This window comes from Bubalus bubalis, chromosome 16 (genome assembly GCF_019923935.1).
Source record: "Bubalus bubalis isolate 160015118507 breed Murrah chromosome 16, NDDB_SH_1, whole genome shotgun sequence".
NCBI lineage: Eukaryota > Metazoa > Chordata > Mammalia > Artiodactyla > Bovidae > Bubalus > Bubalus bubalis.
The window spans coordinates 67990426-68010547 of record NC_059172.1 but is presented as its reverse complement, the minus strand read 5'-3'; the positions used below and the strand labels follow the sequence as shown (position 1 = coordinate 68010547).

Below are 20122 nucleotides of genomic sequence, written 5' to 3'. Positions count from 1 at the left end.
TCTTAGCTTCCAGAACGCTGACAATCAGACCTTCACCCTTCAAACAGAACATTGGTGAAATCATTTCAGAAGAATTTGACCAGGCCAAGAAGAAAGACTTACGATACCAGCATTAGCAATTCTTCAGCTAAGTGATCCATCCTGATCATCTTATGAGTTAGGCTTTTAGTCTCAATGAAAGATTACGAGAAATATTAGGAAATCCAAAATAGAAATCTAGAAACTGAAATAAACAGAAGCCAAAAGCAACCAGAAAAACAAATTTGATAAGGGAGAAGGGAATGTTTTCGAAGTACAACCCCTCCCCCCAAAAAAAAACCCTGTCTTTAATTTTCTCAGAGAGAAAATAGGAAAATATTGAAATCATAAAAGAATAGATACTGTTTTTTCAAAAGAATATGCTGAGAAAAAAAAAAGCTTTTGGAAACACAATAGAAAAAAATAAAACACAATATAAAGTTGGGGAAGTCCCTCAAAAAATAGGACAAAAGGACAAAGACTTAGAAAATAGGAAAAAAAAAAAAAATATATATATATATATATATTTTTTTTTTTTTAGTTAGAGGACTGTTCCGTTAGGTTCAATAAAAACACTACAGGCATTCCAGAAAAATGGAACAGAAAAAAACAGAAAAGAAATGATCAGTGAAGCAATTTAAAAAATATTTCCAAGATGTAGGGACCTGAGTTTTCAGATTAGAAGAGTCCAGCACAATAGATGAAAGTAGACACATCCTAAGGGACATTGTCATGAAATTCTAAACCCTGGGGCCACAGAAAAGTTCCTACAAACTTCTGGAGTAGGGCAGGAAAGGGATATGGGATAATAGGTAATGGGTCACATAAAAAAGATCAGGAATCAGATTGACTTCACACTTCCTGTAAATAACAATTGAACCTTGAAGGCAATGGAAAGATTTCAAAATTCTGAAAGAATTCTGTGTCTGACCATTCAACTGTGAAAACAGAATAAAAACATGCAAAACTTCAAAATATTACCTCATGCATCTTTTTTTCCTCCTGTATCTTTTTTTTTTTTTTTTTTTAAGTTTTTTATTTTGTTTTAGGGTATAGCCGATTAACAATGTTGTGATTCAGATGAACAGGAAAGTGACTCATACATATACATGTACATATGTGTACCCATACATATATGTGTATCCATTCTCCCCGAAACTCCCCTCCTTTCCGGGCTACCACATAACACTGAGCAGAGTTCCCTGTACTGTACAGTATGTCCCTGTTGGTAATCCATTTTAAATATAGTGTGTGTACCTGTCCATCCCAAACTTCATAACTATCCCTTCCCCTCATCCTTTCCCCTGGCAACCATAGTTCATTCTCTAAGTCTGTGAGTCTGTTTCCGTTTTGTAAGTAAGTTCATTTGTATTATTTCTTTTTAGATTCTACATTAAGGGATGTCATATGATATTTCTCCTTCTCTGTCTGACTTACTTCACTCAGTATGACAATCTCTAGATCCACCCATGTTGCTGCAAATAGCATTATTTCATTCTTTTAATGGCTGAGTAATAGTCCATTTTTTATATGTACCACATCTTTATCTGTTCCTCTGTTGATGGGCATTTAGGTTACTTCCATGGTTTGGCTATTGTAAACAATGCTGCAATGATCATTGGGGTGCATGTATCCTTTTGGACTATATTTCCTCCAGATATATGCCCAGGAGTGGGATTCTTTGGTTATAGGTGGCTAAAGTATTGTAGCTTTAGCATCAGTCCTTCTATTTCTAATTTCATAGCATTGTGATCAGAAAAGATGCCTGATATGATTTCAGTTTTCTTAAACTAACCAAAGCTTACCTTGTGGCCCAGCATATGGTCAATCCTGGAGAACCTTTCATGTGCACTTGAGAAAAATGTGTAGCCTGCTATTTTTGGATGGAATGCGCTATAAATACCAATTAAGTTCATCAGGTGTAAAGTGCCACATAAGGTCTGTGTTTCCCTATTAATTTTCTGTTTGGATGATGTGTCCTTTAATGAAGTCAAAGTCAAGTCGCTCAGTCGTGTCCGACTCTTTGTGACCCCATGGACTATAGCCCACCAGGCTTCTCCATCCATGGGATTTTCCAGGCAAGAATACTGGAGTGGGTTGCCATTTCCTTCTCCAGGAGGTCTTCCTGACCCAGGGATTGAACCCGGGTCTCCCGCATTGTAGGCAGACGCTTTACCATCTAAGCATGGGAAAGGGGAAATAAATGCAGAAAATATCTGAGTCACTCCTAGGTAACAGGCCCTAAGAAGCCTGTTTTTAATTAAACCACCACATAATTTAAAATTTTTACACGTTCTAATTATTCAGTTCCAAAACACCAAACTTTTGTTGCACAAGGTTCCCATGGAAAGGCCCCCTCAGCAGGACAGCCACAGATTCTGCCATGAAAGTGCAGCAAGGTGCCATCCTCCCTTCTTTTCTGCTTGGGCGGCCACCAGGTTTTTAAATCCATGCACCCTACTAAGTTTCTAGGGTGCAATTTGTGGACCCTTCCCTTTCCCATCCCAGCAGGTGGTCAAGGGCCCGCATTGATGAAAGTGGTCCACTATTATTGTATTACTGTTGATTTCTCCCTTTATGGTTGTTAGTATTTGCCTTACATATTGAAGTGCTCTTGTGTTGGGTGCATATATATTTATAATGGCTATATCTTCTTGGATTGATCCCTTGATCATTATGTAGTATCCTTCTTTTCTCTTATAACAGTCTTTGTTTTAAAGTCTATTTTGTCTGATATGAGTATTGCTATTCTAGCTTTCTTTTGATTTCCATTTGCATGAAATACTTTCTCCCATCCCCTTACTTTCAGTCTGTAAATGACCCTAGGTCTGAGGTGGGTGTCTTATAGACAGCATATATTGGGTCTTGTTTTTGTATCCACTCAGCCAGTCTATGTCTTTTGGTTGGTGCATTTAATCCATTTACATTTAAGGTAATTATTGATATATATGATCCTATTACCATTTTCTTAATTGTTTGGAGTTTATTTTTTCTTTTCCTTCTCTTGCATTTCCCGCCTGGAGAAGTGCCTTTAGCATTTATTGTAAAGCTGGTTTGGTGGTGCTCTTAACTTTTGCTTGTCTGGAAAGCTTTGATTTCTCCATCAAATCTGAAGGCGAGTCTTGCTGAGTAGTGTATTCTTGATTGTAGGTTCTTCCCTTTCATCACTTTAAATATATCATGCTATTCCTTTCCGGCTTAGAGGGTTTCTATTGAAAAATCAGCTGAAAGTTATGGGAGTTGGCTTATATGTTATTAGTCATTTTTCCCTCATTTCTTTTAATAGTTTATCTTTGTCTTTAATTTTTATCAATTTGATCACTATGTGTCTTCAGCATGTTCCTTCTTGGGTCTATCTTTCCTGGTACTCTCTGCACTTCCTGGTCTTAGCTGACCATTTCTTTTCCCATGCTGGGGGAGTTTTCAGCTGATTATCCCATCAAATATTTTCTCAGGTCTTTTCTCTCTCTCTCTTCTCCTTCTGGGACCCCTATAAATATGAATGTTGGTGCATTTAATGTTGTCTCAGAGGTCTCTTATGCTGTCTTCATCTCTTGTTTTGTTTTGTAATATTCTTTTTTGTGGCTGTGATTTTTTTCCTTTTGTCTTCCAGGTCACTTATCTGTTCCTCTGCCTCGGTTATTCTGCTATTGATTCTTTCTAGTATTATGCATCTCTGTTTGTTCTTGATAGTTCTTCTGGGTTTTTGGCAAACATTTCTTGCATCCTTTGCATTCTTTTCCTGAGATCATGGATCATCTTCACTATCATTATTCTGAATTCTTTTTCTGGAAGATTGCTATCTCCACTTCCTTTAGTTGTTTTTCTGGGGTTTTGTTGCTTCATGTGGGACATAACTCTCTGCTTTTTCATCCTAATTAACTTTCTGTAATGTGGTTTTTGTTCTAACCATTGTGGGATCATGGTTCTTCTTGCTTCTTCTGTCTGCCCTCTGGTGGATGAGGCTAAGGCTTGTGCAAGCTTCCTGATGGGAGGTACTGATGGTGGGAAAAACTGGGTCTTGCTCTAGTGGACAGGGCTGTGCTCTTAATCCAATTATCTGCTGATGTGTGGGGCTGCACTCCCTCCTTATTAGTTTGGCCCTGACGTTACCCAGCCTTAGAGTCTAAAGGCCCTGCATGCATGCCTTCATGCTAAGTCGATTCAGTTATGTCCTACTCTTTGCAACCCCATGGGCTGTAGCCCGGAGAAGGCAATGGCACCCCACTCCAGTACTCTTGCCTGGAAAATCCCATGGACGGAGGAGCCTGGAAGGCTGTAGTCCATGGGGTCGCTGAGGGTCGGACACCACTGAGTGACTTCACTTTGACTTTTCATTTTCATGCATTGGAGAAGGAAATGGCAACCCACTCCAGTGTTCTTGCCTGGAGAATCCCAGGGACAGGGGAGCCTAGTGGGCTGCCATCTATGGGGTCACACAGAGTCAGACATGACTGAAGTGACTTAGCAGTAGCAGGGCTGTAGCCCGCCAGGCTCCTCTGTCCATGGGATTCTCCAGGCAAGAAAACTGGAGTGGGTTGCCATATCCTCCTCCAGGGGATCTTCCCAACCCAAGTATCAAACCCACATCTCTTATGTCTCTCTCATTGGTAGGCGGGCTCTTTACCAGTAGAGCCACCTGAGAAGCTGCCATGGTAGGACTAATGGCAGCCTCCAAGAGGGCTCACACCAAGGGGCACCTCCTAGGACTACTGCTGCCAGTGCCCCCATCCCTGCAGTGAGCCACTGCTGATCCATGCCTTTGCAGGAGACCCTCAAACACTAACAAGTAGATGTGGTTCAGTCTCCTGTGGAGTCACTGCTCCTTTCCCCTGGGTCCTGGGGCACACAAGATTTTTGTGTGTGTCCTCCTAGAGTGGAGTCTCTGTTTCCCCTGGTCCTGTGGGAGTCCTGTAATCAAATCCTGCTGGCCTTCAAAATCTGCTTCACTGGAGACTCCTAGTCCCTGCTGGATACCCAAGCTGGGAAGCCTGACATAGGGCTCAGAACCTTCACAACAGTGGCAGAACTTTTTTTGTAATATTGTTCTCCAATTTGTGGGTTTCCCAACTGGTGGGTATGAGATTTGATTTGATCATGATTGTGCCCCTCCTACCATCTTGTTGTGGCTTCTCCTTTGTCTTTGGTTGTGGGGTATCTTTTTTGGTGGGTTCCATCATCTTCCTGTCGATGGTTGGTCAACAGCTAGTTGCAATTTTGGTGCACTCACAGGAGGATGTGAGCACTCATCCTTCTATTCTGCCATCTTGAACAAGTCTCCCTCATGCGTCTTTTTTAGGAAGGTACTTGAAGATATGCTCTATATCTCTCTATATATATAAACACAGACAAGCACACACATGCATGTAAAAGAATAAACTAGGAATGAAGACATGGGCTACGAGGAACAGGAGATTTACTTCTAAAGAAAAGCAAAGGAAATGCCCTAGAAAATGGTGAAGGGAGATCCAGGATGCTTTCTCTGCCCCAGATACCAAGGACAACCAGGCCTAACTGACTGGAGCAGGGAGAAGATTATAGGAGAGAATCCTCAAGAAGGTGAAATTGACAGAAGAGCTAACAGGAATGAACTTTCTAAAAGATGGCAACTGGCAGAGTTTGGGGTTGGATTACTGAGGCCTGCATGGAAAACTAGCCAAAAAAAGAAAAGGAAGGAAAAAATGTGGTAAAGAGGGTGCACTCATTATCTGATGCTTCTTTTCCTCTGGACACATGGGAAGAATATATTTCCTACCCTCTTGCACTTAGAATCATATGACTATTTCTGGCCAATAGATTTGACCAGAACTCACATGTGATAGTTTTAAAATACAGCCCAGATTTTCTTTTAACCTTCTTCCTATCAAGAGGTGGGTTATTTCTTACTGTAGCATAGCCTGGTCTATCTTGATTAATATGCAAGATAATTATCAACTCTAAGGAAAAGAAATCATAGTTTATTTCAGGGCTCAGCATTGAAAAGTTTACATGGTCAGAATAACCAAATGCCAAGAAATGATCTTTCTACAATTATGATATAATGATACAGTATTGGCAGGTTTGGGGAATGGGAAAAATAAGGATGTTCTATAAGTACACAGTTAACTTTGATGAAAACATGAATTTAGAAAAAGAATAGAAAAGAACCTTATTCTAATTTCTTGAAAATAAAAGCTGCATAATTTCAGATATAGAATGAAATGAGAAAAGGATAAACACCAACATAAATTATAAAATGTGGAGAGATATACAAAGCCACATGAAATGAAGCAATATTGAGAGAGTCATATGGAAGCAGACGTCACAAAATGGTAGGAGGATTATAGCCCAAGAGAAAATGTTCTTTACTTACATTAAACCACATAATGCATTTGTTACACGGAAGATCAAATATCATGAGACGCTATCATCGTCTCATTTTTGTCCTGCAAAAGGATGCCAGAGAGTGTCAGAATAAGTGCTAGTCTTTTCTACACTTTCTGGTACCATACCACATGGAAAATAAGCATCTTTCATTATTGCCTTACAGACACATGGTGAAGCTAGAAACATTTCTCATTAATTTCTAAATAAATTATTTGGATTTTCACATGACATGTCTACCATCTAGAATCCACTACAGAGGACAATTTGAATTACTACCAATTTAAATACAATAGTTCTTTAGAAAAGTTGAATGATTTCACCTATATGTTTATAGTGTGTGCTGCTATTCAGCCCTCTTCTCCTCTTTGTTATTTGGCCTATTTCATGAATCCCCACTATAAATATCTAAAGGAGATAAGCTCTTTTATATTTTCCTCTGTTATTCTCCCATTTGCTTATTATTTGCATGCTGCCTGGGGATAGCCTTACAGAGTCTCAACTTACTAATTCAGTTGTTTATTTATTTACAACTCGCAATAGGCCTCACACATGCCCAGTTTTGTTTTAGACACTAGGATGCTGCTGCTGCTGCTGCTGCTAAGTCGCTTCAGTCGTGTCCGACTCTGTGTGACCCCATAGACGGCAGCCCACCAGACTCCCCCATCCCTGGGATTCTCCAGGCAGGAACACTGGAGTGGGTTGCCATTTCCTTCTCCAATAGACACTAGGATACAATGCACCAAAAAATGAAAAAAAAAAAAATCTTTGCTCTTGTGTAGCTTATCTTCTACTTAGGGGAGATAGGCTATAACCAAATAAGTTGGAAAAATTATATAGACGTTGAGTTCAGTTCAGTTCAGTTCAGTCGCTCAGTCGTGTCCGACTCTCTGCAACCCCATGAATCGCAGCACGCCAGGCCTCCCTGTCCATCATCAACTCCCGGAATTCACCCAGACCCACGACCATCGAGTCAGTGATGCCATCCAGCCATCTCATCCTCTGTCGTCCCCTTCTCCTCCTGCTCCCAATCCCTCCCAGCATCAGGGTCTTTTCCAATGATTCAACTCTTCTCATCAGGTGGCCAAAGTACTGGAGTTTCAGCTTTAGCATCATTCCCTCCAAAGAAATCCCAGGGCTGATCTCCTTCAGAATGGACTGGTTGGATCTCCTTGCAGTCCAAGGGACTCTCAAGAGTCTTCTCCAACACCACAGTTCAAATAGAATGGGTTAATTACTACAGAGGAAAATAGAGGATGCAAGATGAATAGAGCATGCTGCGGGGGAGGGTGATAAGAAGGCCTCACTATCATAAAATGATGATCTATGGTAAAGGGGGGGAAAAAAAAAAGATGGTCACAGGGGAATTAATTCCCATATCCAAAGAGAGAATGTGGCCATTGGGTATTGTAAATATTACATATAGCCTCCAAACCACAAATTTGATGAAAAGACCTTGGAATTATACAAAGAAAGAGAATTTTAATATTTATTTGTATGAAAAAAGATATCCTGAGATATCCTATAAGCCCCAAGTTTTAGAAGTCATCCCTGATAACTCAGACGGTAAAGAATCTTCCTGTAATGCAGGAGACCCTGGTTCAATCCCTGGGTCAGGATGACCCCTGGAGAAGGGAACAGCAACCCACTCTAATATTCTTGCCTGGATAATTCCATGGACAGAGAAGCCTGGTGGGCTACCGTCCATGGAGTTGCAAAGAGTTGGACACAACTGAAGTGACTTAACACATTTCAGAAGGCAAGAGCAGGGACTATTAAAGTCAGTAATAATAAGAGGAGGGGGGTGGGGGAGATGTGTTTTGGTCTCCTGAAAGCAGTCCTAAGGGCCCGGATTACAAGTGAAGCAGGTAAATAAAGCATCAACACAATGACTATTCCCAGAAGGGCAATAGGAATGTAATGTCATGGTGAAAAAAGGCAGTCCCAAAGCTATTGCATTTGTAGGCTGCTTGCTGCCAATAGCCTTTTAACGTCAAAGTACTTCCATCTTCCAAATGCCTATTTGACAATTGGCAAAGCCACAGGAAGGGCATTTCCAGAATGGAACAACTGGCTCATTTTACCCAAGTAAAGTCAGCAAGTGTTTTCTATGTTTTGTTGCTTTTGTAAGAGGCTAGTGCATATCCTATAAAGTTCATAATAATAACATATAAGATCTCATTCACACTTGGCTGCATTGTCCATATATTAAGTAACTCTATAAATGTAAGCAAACTCCAGTGCTCTCAATTTCATTTGTCTATATATATTTCAGGAAAAGAAATTAGAGAGAATGATTAAACAGTTTAAATTGTTTATATAAACAAGACAACCTTTTTCCTTTTCTATTCTAAAGTAAATATACATGTAGGAATAAATTTTGAGATGAGTGGATAAAGAAAATGTGGTATATACATGCAATTGAAAATCATTAAGCCATAAAAAAGAAAAAGAAACCCTGTCATATGCTATAACGAGGATAAATCTTGGGAGCATTATGTATTAATATGTGATATTGAGACAGGAGAGAAGTGGGCAGGCTACAATCTTTAAAAGAAGGACATAGTCATTGAAGAGATGACATAAACTGGTTAGAACCAGCTAGGCCCAAAATTGCAGAAGATTTGACTTCCAACTGTGTGGATCACAATAAACTGTGGAAAATTCTTCAAGAGATGGGAATAACAGACCACCTGACCTGCCTCTTGAGAAACCTATATGCAGGTCAGGAAGCAACAGTTCGAACTGGACATAGAACAACAGACTGGTTCCAAATAGGAAAAGGAGTATGTCAAGGCTGTATATTGTCACCCTGCTTATTTCACTTATATGCAGAGTACATCATGAGAAATGCTGGGCTAGAAGAAGCACAAGCTGGAATCAAGATTGCTGGGAGAAATATCAATAACCTCAGATATGCAGATGACACCACCCTTATGGCAGAAACTGAAGAGGAACTAAAAAGCCTCTTGATGAAGATGAAAGTGGAGAGTGAAAAAGTTGGCTTAAAGCTCAACATTCAGAAAACTAAAATCATGGCATCTGATCCCATCACTTCATGGGAAATAGATGGGGAAACAGTGGAAATTATGTCAGACTTTATTTTGGGGGGCTCCAAAATCACTGCAGATGGTGATTGCAGTCATGAAATTAAAAGACGCTTACTCCTTGGAAGGAAAGTTATGACCAACCTAGATAGTATATTGAAAAGCAGAGACATTACTTTACCAACAAAGGTCCGTCTAGTCAAAGCTATGGTTTTTCTCTTGGTCATGTATGGATGTGAGAGTTGGACTGTGAAGAAAGCTGAACGCCAAAGAATTGATGCTTTTGAACTGTGGTGTTGGAGAAGACTCTTGAGAGTCCCTTGACAGTCCATCCTAAAGGAGATCAGTCCTGAGTGTTCACTGGAAGGACTGCTGCTAAAGCTGAAACTCCAGTACTTTGGCTACCTCATGAGAAGAGTTGACTCATTGGAAAAGACTGACGCTGGGAGGGATTGGGGGCAGGAGGAGAAGGGGATGACAGAGGATGAGATGGCTGGATGGCATCACCGACCCAATGGACATGAGTTTGAGTAAACTCCAGGAGTTGGTGATGGACAGGGAGGCCTGGCGTGCTGTGATTCATGGGGTCACAAAGAGTCGGACACGACTGAGTAACTGAACTGAACTGAGACTTTAAGCCTCATTATACTCATTGTTATGTAGTAGCATGCTAAATGACATACCCACAGGTGCCATGAAAATTCCCAAACTGACCATAAAAGACCAAAAAGTGGCAGTGGTCCAACTTCTGGAAATCCTTGTCCCTTCCCTGAAAGAATTGGAATAATCCTCCTACTTGTTAGCATATGTAATTACCCAGCCCATTAAAAACTAACCGCCCCATTTTTCAGGGCCTCTTGACTTTTTAGATGGCCCACACTTCATCTCTGTAGTGTGTATCTCCCAGAATAAACTTGTTTTCACTTTACTATGGCTTACTCTTGAATTCTTCCCTGCCAAGGACACTTGGTGGGCTGTCTCAGGGACTCACCTGAGACCTGGGACATGACTGTCCTCTTGCTCCCCATTTTCCTGCAGCAAAATAAGCCAGTCACAGAGCGACAAATACTGCATGATTCCACTTATATGAGGTATTTGCAGAAGTCAGACTCACAAATGCAGAAAGCAGAATGGTGGTTGTTAGGGGCTGGGCATGTGGGAGAGGGTAGGAAATAAGAAGTTGCTATTCAATGAGAACGGAAGTATCAGTCATGCAGGATGAAAAAGTTCTAGAGAATCTGTTGTACAACACTGTGCTTATAGTTAACAATACCGTATACTTTAAAGTTGTTAAGAGAGTAAATCTCATGTGTTTTTTACCACAATTTTTTTTTTAATGAATGAATTTTAGCTTCATAAAACTATGTTGAAAGTTTATGTTTGTAACTTTGTTTTCCATCATTCTTTCCTACAAAATATCTGTAGCCTCTGTCAATCAGATCTTTGGTTGCCAGCAGTAATAATTTGAGGACTTTAATAAAAAACAAAAGCTACTGGAAGCATGTCTGAGTCACAGAGCCTTGACAGGATAGCTGGGGACCAGGCTTGGAATGAACCCAAAGATCCCAGGGCAAGAACCATAAGAGGCCAGTGTGGTCCCCATGATACTGTCGCCCCTTTTTTTGCCTTTTCACCCATTGCCATAAGAAACCCTGAATGGACAGTTGGCAGTCTCAGCTACAAATTCAATAGAAGTGTCACGAGGTTCTCTAGTGAAAGCGTTTCTCCCTTGGATGCTAAAACCTTTATATCAGCAGAGTTCAGAGTCACAGAGATTAGAAGCAACAAAAAATGTTAGTGACCCATTAAGTGTAATTGTGAAAGGTACCATCACCCCACTTTTACCCTTTGTTTCCCATACCACAACATCTTTTTATGGGGAAAAAATCACTACCTACTATATTCCTCACTAGCTTAAAACATATACATCCTGAAGGATCATGCTAAAATTTTACACGGTGTCAACTCCTGGGCATAAGCATAACTAAATCTTTTTTTTAATTAAAGTAGTTGATTTACAGTGTTAGTTTCAGGTGTACAGCAAGTTGACTGAGTTTTTTTATACGTGTGTGTGTGTGGGGTGGGGGGGAGGAGTTGTGTGTGTGTTCTTTTTCAGATTCTTTTCCACTTAGGTTATTGTAATGTATATTGAATATTTTATTTATTTTTGGCTGTGCTGGGCCTTTGTTGCTTTGCCCAGGCTTTCTCTAGTCGTGGCAAGCAGGGGCTACTCTGTTGCAGCGCACAGGCTCCTCATTGCAGTGGCTTCTCTTGTTGCCGAGCATAGGCTCTAGGTACATGGGCTTCAGTAGTTGCAGCACGTGGGCTCAGTAGTTGTGGCACATGGGCTTGGCTGCTCCTCGGCATGTGGAATCTTCCTGGACCAGGGATCGAACCCATGTCCCCTGCATTAGCAGGCAGATTCTTATCCACTGTGCCACCAGGGAAGTTTATCTAAACAAATAGATAAACTTTTTGTTTATCTATTATACATATGTGTGTTTGTGTATCTGTTAACATAACTGGATCTTAATAACCCATTCCACAGTTTTATAGGTGTATCCCTTTAGGCAATTGTGACATAAGCTCATTGAATCTTATGGAATCAGCCCATTTCTTCCTCTGTTAACTGAAACCTTTTGGTCTGTAGCAAAGTGTGAGATATCATAACTTTGTATAAGACATTCCATAAATTCATGGATGGTGGTGCTAGCATGGCTTGAGTCCACATTAAATGTCTTTTACAGTGAGAACATATCAGTGTCCCCTTTGTGATGGTTTTCCCAGGTAAGGTACCATATTCAAGATATCATTAACTGCTAGAAAATTGAGTATTAAGCTATTAAAGTTGAGATACAAGAAAGTCTATGCTGAGCCCAGTCAGCTTGCTACCATGATCACTTTGAGTCCAAAATAGGATAAAAATACTGACTGATGAGTGTAGGACAGGACATTTTGTTTAGCCGATTATTAAGAACTCCTTCACAGAGGAGGCTTTTGGTAAATATTCACATGAGATACAGTATTTGCATACTCAAGACCCATCCACACATCCCAAATATCCTTATTATCAATCTTCTGATTTTGTTTTTTCCAACATACCTAACCCTTAGCTTCTGCTCATGAATTGATGTAGGTCCTTAACATACGTCTCTCCGTCTCTTCCTCTGGTAAAAGTTCCTCATTATGGAGGATTTCTCCTTTGGAAGAAATGGAAGAATTTCTCCTTTCCACTATTGAGTGGAATTGACTGATGCCAACATATTATTTAGAGCCATCTGTAAGGCAGACTTGAATTTTTTTCCTCTTTGATTATAGGGGAAATTCACATAAGGCTGTAGGTTGAAAGGGTGTTGCAGAAGTAGACATGTGTGAGCCGTGTTGCTCCAGGTCCCCTCAGGTTCCACCCCTATTCCTGCCTGTATATGACTTCTGTTTGATGACATAGTTCCTGCCTGTGAATCAGAACACCTAGCTCTTGATGAGCATTGAGATTGCACAGACACCTGTTGTTTGTTAATCTCTATCAAAGCCAGGTTTTAAGCCAAGAACTATTTCTCAAAAGCATAATAGCTCTTGACAAAAAGGGCATGTCTGTATTCTAAAATGTCATGCCTGTAATTGTCCAGTAGAACCTTTCCCAGGCTTTATTTAAATCATTTATTCATTCAATGAGACTTTCAAAGCCCAGAAGGAAATAGATTTAAAATAACATGCAAAAGATGTTGTTGCTTTAAAAAAATTGTTACTCTTCATTATTTACAACTCTTGGATTCTTTACAGGAAGACCTATCTACCTAGTTCTTTTAGGGTTTATTCCCTGCCTCCTTAAAACACCTTTAAGACATTCTGAAGACCTAGATGTCTCAACCCAAGAGAGGAACTTCCAGAGAAAGATAGATGCCCCCTCATCATCTCTGTAAGACCTGGCTCTCAAGTTCTATTTTTCAATCTTGAGGCCTGTCTCGTCCCCTGAATAATTGACAGCAGGGATACCCAATTATTTTAGGGAAAACCCTACTTCTTAGGACAACTAATTCTGAATTTGAAGCCTCACTATATCAGAATTCTAAATCTAATATCCAGATACAAACTGGAGATCAAGTTATTATATTGAAAAAAGGCAGATGTCCTATTGAGGCCTTTTATTTCAACTAATTATTAACAAGGGCTGTTTTATAGAATATGTCACATATATTTTGCTATTATTTTATTCTATAGAATGATTTGCCAACTGTATTCCAAATATGTTTTCAAAATTAAATACAGAGTGCTAGAATATATAGCATTTCCTACAGTGTAAGACATGCCTCTGCCTAATAGACAAGCATTTCAGTGTTGAGTTTTTTTAATTAATTAATTTGTTTTAATTGGAGGCTAATTACTTTACAATATTGTGGTGGTTTTTGCCATACATTGACATGAGTCAGCCACGGGTGCACATGTGTCCCCCAGTCCTGAACAGTGTTGAGTTTTTAACCACAAAAGCATGTTGGTTTGGGCTTCCCTGGTGGCTCAAAGATAAAGAATCCACCTGCTCATGCAGGAGACATGGGTTCGATCCCTGACCCAGGAAGATCTCACATGCTGTAAAGCAACTAAGCCTACATGCCACAACTATTGAGCCTGTGCTCTGGAGCTCAAGAGCTGCAGCTTCTGAACTCACATGCCTCAACTACTGAAGCCCATGTACCCTAGAGTCCATGCTCAGCAACAAGATAAAGCACCACAACAAGGAGCCCATGCACCGCTTCAGTCCCCACTTGCTGCAACTAGAGAAAGCCACATGCAGGAACAAAAACCCAGCAGAGTTAAAAGTAAATAATAAAAATAAAAATTTTTTTAAAAGGCATATTGTTTTAAATTATACTGTTAGGAAATTAATTGGCGAAGGGGGAGTAATACAGACTTGGTTCTGAGTAAGTGAAAGCTTTCAGTCTAATGTCAGCCTTATTTAGGTTTCACTAAGACTCTGATGCTGGGAGGGATTGGGAGCAGGAGGAGAAGGGGACAACAGAGGATGAGATGGCTGGATGGCATCACTGACTCGATAGACGTGAGTCTCAGTGAACTCCGGGAGTTGGTGATGGACAGGGAGGCCTGGTGTGCTGCACTTCATGGGGTTGCAAAGAGACGGACATGACTGAGTGACTGAACTGAACTGAAGACACTACGTGCTAAGTCGCTTCAGTTGTGTTTGACTCTTTGAGACCCTGTGGAACTTGATCTGCCAGGCTCCACTGTCCATGGGATTCTCCAGGCAAGAATACTGGAGTAGATAGCCATTCCCTCCTCCAGGAGATCTTCCAGACCCAGAGATCAAACCCCTGTCTCTTAGGTATCCTGCAATGGCAGGTGGGTTCTTTACCACTAGCACCACCTGGGGAGCCCTGCTGCTGCTGCTGCTGCTGCTAAGTCAGTTCAGTCGTGTCCGACTCTGTGCGACCCCATAGACGGCAGCCCACCAGGCTCCCCCGTCCCTGGGATTCTCCAGGCAAGAACACTGGAGTGGATTGCTATTTCCTTCTCCAATGCATGAAAGTGAAAAGTGAAAGTGAAGTCGCTCAGTCGTGTCCAAGTCTTAGCGACCCCATGGACTGCATGCAGCCTACCAGGCTCTTCCGTCCATGGGATTTTCCAGGCAAGAGTACTGGAGTGGGGTGCCATTGCCTTCTCCCCTGCACATCTGCCTAAATTCCAGTGTATATAGATGAGCAGTAAAACAATAACAAATTCGTTATCCCGCAAAATTAATAAAGAACAGCAACAATTTAAATGAACTGCATTATTTATAGCCTGCCAGTGGTAATAGGATTGTGCTTCCCAGGTTGCGCTAGTGGTAAAGAGCTCAACTACAAATGCAGAAGTTGCAGGTTCAGTCCTTGAGTCTGGAAGATCCCCTGGAGAAGGGTATGGCAACCTACCCCAGTATTCTTGCCTGGAGAATCCAATGGACAGAGCAGCCAGGTGGACTGCAGTCCATAGGGTTACAAAGAGTTGGACATGACTGAAGCAACTTAGCACTCACACAATCATAGGGGGAGTTTTTTCTTACTGTCTCCAACTGTATGGTACAGTAGTCCTTGAAAGAGGTTTTTTTAAGCAGTCATTTAAGAGCCTCTCTATTAGGAATTCCAAGGAGAAGGGCAGGCAGGAGATATGCAGAAGGGAGGTAATCTTTCTTCAACAAATTGTACTTGTGGTATCCAGACACTGAACTGAGCTGTGATTTCAGCAATAAGGATAAAGAAGGTATGTAAAGTAACTGACACTTCACAAATATCTTTGGTGCCTCAGGCAAGTAACAGGAACACTTGCTTAAGGATGATCTAAATGCTTAAGATCACTGACAACTTGGGTAATTCCCTAACAGTGCAGTGTTTAGGACTCCATGCTTCCATTACAGGAGTCCCAGGTTTGATCCCTGGTCAGGGAACTAAGGACTTTCCAGGTGGCTCAATGGTAAAGAATCTACCTGCCAAGCAGGAGATGCAGGCTCAGTCCCTGGATTGGGAAGATCCCCTGGAGAAGGAACTGGCAACCCACTCCAGTATTCTTGCCTGGGAAATCCCATAGACAGAGGAGCCTGGCCCGGCCACAGTCCGCGGGGTTGCAAAGTCAGACACAACTTAACGACTAAACTACCACCACCACCAGGGAACTAAGATTCTGCAAGCCACGTGGCTTGACCAAAAAAAAAAAAATAATAATAATAATAATCAGTGACAACTTGGAAGCTAAGACACTTATGTGATCTCTGGCTCATACAACATTTAACACGTTCCCTCTCCAATAAGATTAATTAATCCAATATAACAAATATTAAAGTACATCCATCACTTGTCAGGCAGTTGTTAGATACATAGATGGAATATGTTTAGCCCTCAAGAAGGAACATATTTGTTGTTATGTCTTCATTAAGTAGAAGAGATACCAACAAAGCCAATCAATACATTATGAAAATTGATAAATAATGGCAGTATGCCAAAGGTTTGATGGAGTTACTAGAGAAATACCTAAGAGAGGTAGAGAAGGAGAAGACAGTGACAAGGAAGGCTTTTTATATGATAGGATTTTTTAACTGACTCTCTAAAGAAGAAATGGGAGTTTGCTAGGGAAAGAAAAATGTAGAAGACATTCTAGGTAGAGAAAACAACATACATAAAGGCAAAAAATATAAAATAGTATGGCCTTGCCATCTTGCCTCTTGATTTAGTCAGGAAACAAATGGCACACTTGAAAGGTTAACTGCAAAGAGTTTTATGAAGATGACTATTTCCAGAAATGTGGGCCATGTCAAGGGCACCAATGAAGAATGGTGAAGCATTCAGTGGGAAGCTATAATGACCTGGCCAGAAGGGGCAGGAAAGGGAATGAGACTGCCAGAACCTGCTGAGAGGCAGAGCCGTGGAAGAGGGATTATCCAACAGCAACCTCAGCAAGAAGCAGAAAACAACCACTACCAAATCACAGCCTGGCAGAGACAAAGGGAGGGGTAAACACCCTGTCCTCCCTTTCCTCCAGTCTCCAGCAGACCCCCTTCCCGCTAGCTGAACCCCACTGCAGGCCAGAGGGCAAAGGGGTTTGAGAAAGCTTCTGTAAAGGTTGGCTTTCTGAGGCTGGGAGAGCAGAGACTAGATCCGTAGAGGCCAACAATCATTAGTACATGCATCTCAGATTCACATCCTGTGTCTGAACAATTTCCTGCTTCTTGAACAGGTATAGCTAACCCAGGACTAAACCTCTAACTGAAGTGATGAGTTTGCCCTTGTTTCTTCTTCCTTAACTGACAAAAGGAGTAGCTTGTTGACCTAAATAATAGGAAAAGATTCTTAAGATCATTGTAACTTCTGCTCTGAACCAAAACTTTCTGTGTACATACTTTTAATCACAGTAATGTGATAATTATCCTATCGGATATTTAGAAATAAGTAATCATGAGTGTGAGATGACATATAAGTGCTTATTTGTCTATCTAAAAATACCTACTTTAATATTGTCAGTGGATGAAACTGGCTTGCATATTAGTTTCATAGAATTTTTTTGTTCACTTGAGACACTTCATATTTGATTTATAAACTTTAGTTAAATCACATTTAAAGTATCTTCAGATTTTGTTATTGTGCTACATTGTTTGAAATAGAACAAGTTGTCCTCTTACAACCTTTTTTTCTATTTATTTTTCAGATCAATAACTCGATCTTATTACCGCAACTCGGTTGGTGGATTTTTAGTATTTGACATTACTAACCGACGGTCTTTTGAACACGTGAAAGATTGGCTGGAAGAAGCAAAAATGCACGTACAGCCATTTCAGATTGTATTTCTGCTAGTGGGACATAAATGTGATTTAGCTTCACGACGTCAAGTTACAAGGGAAGAAGCTGAAAAACTGTCAGCAGACTGTGGTATGAAGTATATAGAAACCTCAGCAAAAGATGCTACGAATGTTGAGGAATCCTTCACTATCTTGACAAGAGACATATATGAACTTATTAAAAGGGGAGAGATTTGTATTCAGGATGGCTGGGAAGGGGTTAAAAGTGGTTTCGTTCCAAATACTGTGCATTCTTCTGAGGAAGCAGTAAAGCCCAGGAAAGAGTGCTTCTGCTGACTTCAAACATGCCAAAGAATTAAGGACAGATGGGTGTCATTTCAGAATAAATACCAACATTAACAACAGAATGATATGATGAAAGCATTTTAAAAAGTTATAAACCCATGCTAACGCTGTTTTATAAGGTATTTAATTCAGAGCAATATGCTAACTTGTTAAACTACCAGATTGGTATTTTGCTAAATTATCAAGCAAAGCAGACAACATTTTCTGGAAACTGGAGTGTCTACATAATTGCCTTCATTCTCATTTTGTTAGCATATAACTGACCATAATATCCAAATATGTCAATATTACTCGTCTTTCTTGATAGTTTGAAATGGATGTTTTATGCACACATATAATCTATTGAAAAGATTTTATCAGGAATTACATTCTCTAACATTAATTAATATTAAATAGTAAAGTGGATTTAAAAGTGCACTGTTCATTTACAAAGTAAACAATCTCAGAGTTATTAACTAGGCCTAACGTAACAATTTCTTGCTTAAGGTGGCAGGTTTGTAACCATTCTCTGAAATATTCTCCCTTAATTTTGCCTGAACATGAAAAGATAAGTTTTATATTAATTTTTGTTCTCTGATTTATTGCTCCTGAAAATTTTATGTTTTATAGAGACATCTAAGGATCTCAGCAAAATATTTTATTATAAATATTTGTAAAAATCAAAATGAAGGATCACTATCAGAAAATGTTTGTTTTTATAGTATACTGTCCTTAATAAGATAAGAAAAATGAATTTGTATACTGATGACATTTTCAAAGAAAATAAATCCAGTCTACCTTGAGCTATTGTCAAAATTATCCATATAGGTAAGTGTAGAATATTTTTAATAATTGCTTTTTATGTTCAAGTGAATTTCCAAATTTCCCCATTTTCAATACAAGGAAAGTATAAAAAATACTTTTCTGGGTAAGAAAAATTGGCTAGATGTTTGAAATAGCATTCAAATTTTATTTTAAAATATCATCAGTAAAAGTAAAAATAAAATAATGAGTTACGGCTATAAGATACTGTTTGAGTTTCCTAATTTTTAACTTGTTAATTAAATTCCCCTCCTGGAAGGGACATTTTTATGACAATGTCAAATATTTTATAATATACATTTCTATTCTGTTCTGTAAACCATTCTTGATCGCAAAGAAACTGGTTTTTGGAATCATAAAGTCTTTACTGTTTAACTATAGTTGCTTCATTTGTTTGAAAACCAAATTTGTATAGTAGAAAGAATACTTAATGAGAAATCAGAAAACCTGGTTCTAAGCTTGCCTTTGCTTTCCAGTATTCATACATGAGTAAGTAACTTAACTTCTGTTAGTTTTCTCATCTATAAAACAAAGCTAATGGCCTCATTAATTGTATTTCATGGAATTATTTTGGGAATCCAGTGAATCATGTAGAAAAGCTTTGTAAGTGCAGAAAGAATTATACAAATGTGAGATCAATACCAACTGCTAATGGGCATACTATTATATTTACAATGGATGAGAATTTTTCCCATGTTCTTTTCCTTCCCTCCCACACAGAAGGAGCAAAGAAGGTATATGCTTTCATGGACCTGGCGCAGTTCTTGGTTTGATGTATTTCTGTAGACTGTTACCCTGAAACTCCGCTCCTCTAAAGTGGAAATGATAGGCAAGAAAATCCCACAAGACTTAATTCTATCAAAAGTCATGTTTGAATGTGGTTTTTGTGCCTCTTGGAATGTTTAAATACTAGTACCTTTCTAGGTTAATGTAAGTATTTTTATAGTGCCTGTAGAGACTATAAATTATATCATCGCTATAATTTTTTGAATATATTGTCAATGTTTTCTTGATATACTTGGGTTAATTTTACTTGAGTAAGTTCAAACTATAACTGGCCAGATAAGACAATACTGTCACCCCAAATGTGAAGTAGTCTATTTTTATTGTTACAATTTAAAATCTTATAATTTTCATCAGTTCAAAGTAGCATAAACTCACATAGTGAATACTTAACAGTAGTTTAAAGTACGGTTATTTGTGGCTACTTGTAAAGTTAAACAGCTAAAATATAAAATGTGATTTAACTTTCAGTGGATACCCTTTGTAA

At 39.6% G+C, this 20122-nt stretch overlaps 1 protein-coding gene across 1 annotated transcript in view; it reads left to right on the top strand.

Annotated features, from left to right (window-relative positions):
- The window catches only part of RAB39A (RAB39A, member RAS oncogene family), a 37213-nt gene extending 17371 nt beyond the window's left edge, over window positions 1-19842 (top strand). The window contains exon 2 of the mRNA XM_006053332.4: window positions 17616-19842. Coding sequence (XP_006053394.1) covers window positions 17616-18042 — 427 coding nt within the window. The 3' untranslated portion in view covers window positions 18043-19842. The remainder of the gene's footprint in view (window positions 1-17615) is intronic.
- Window positions 19843-20122: the final 280 nt, after the last annotated feature.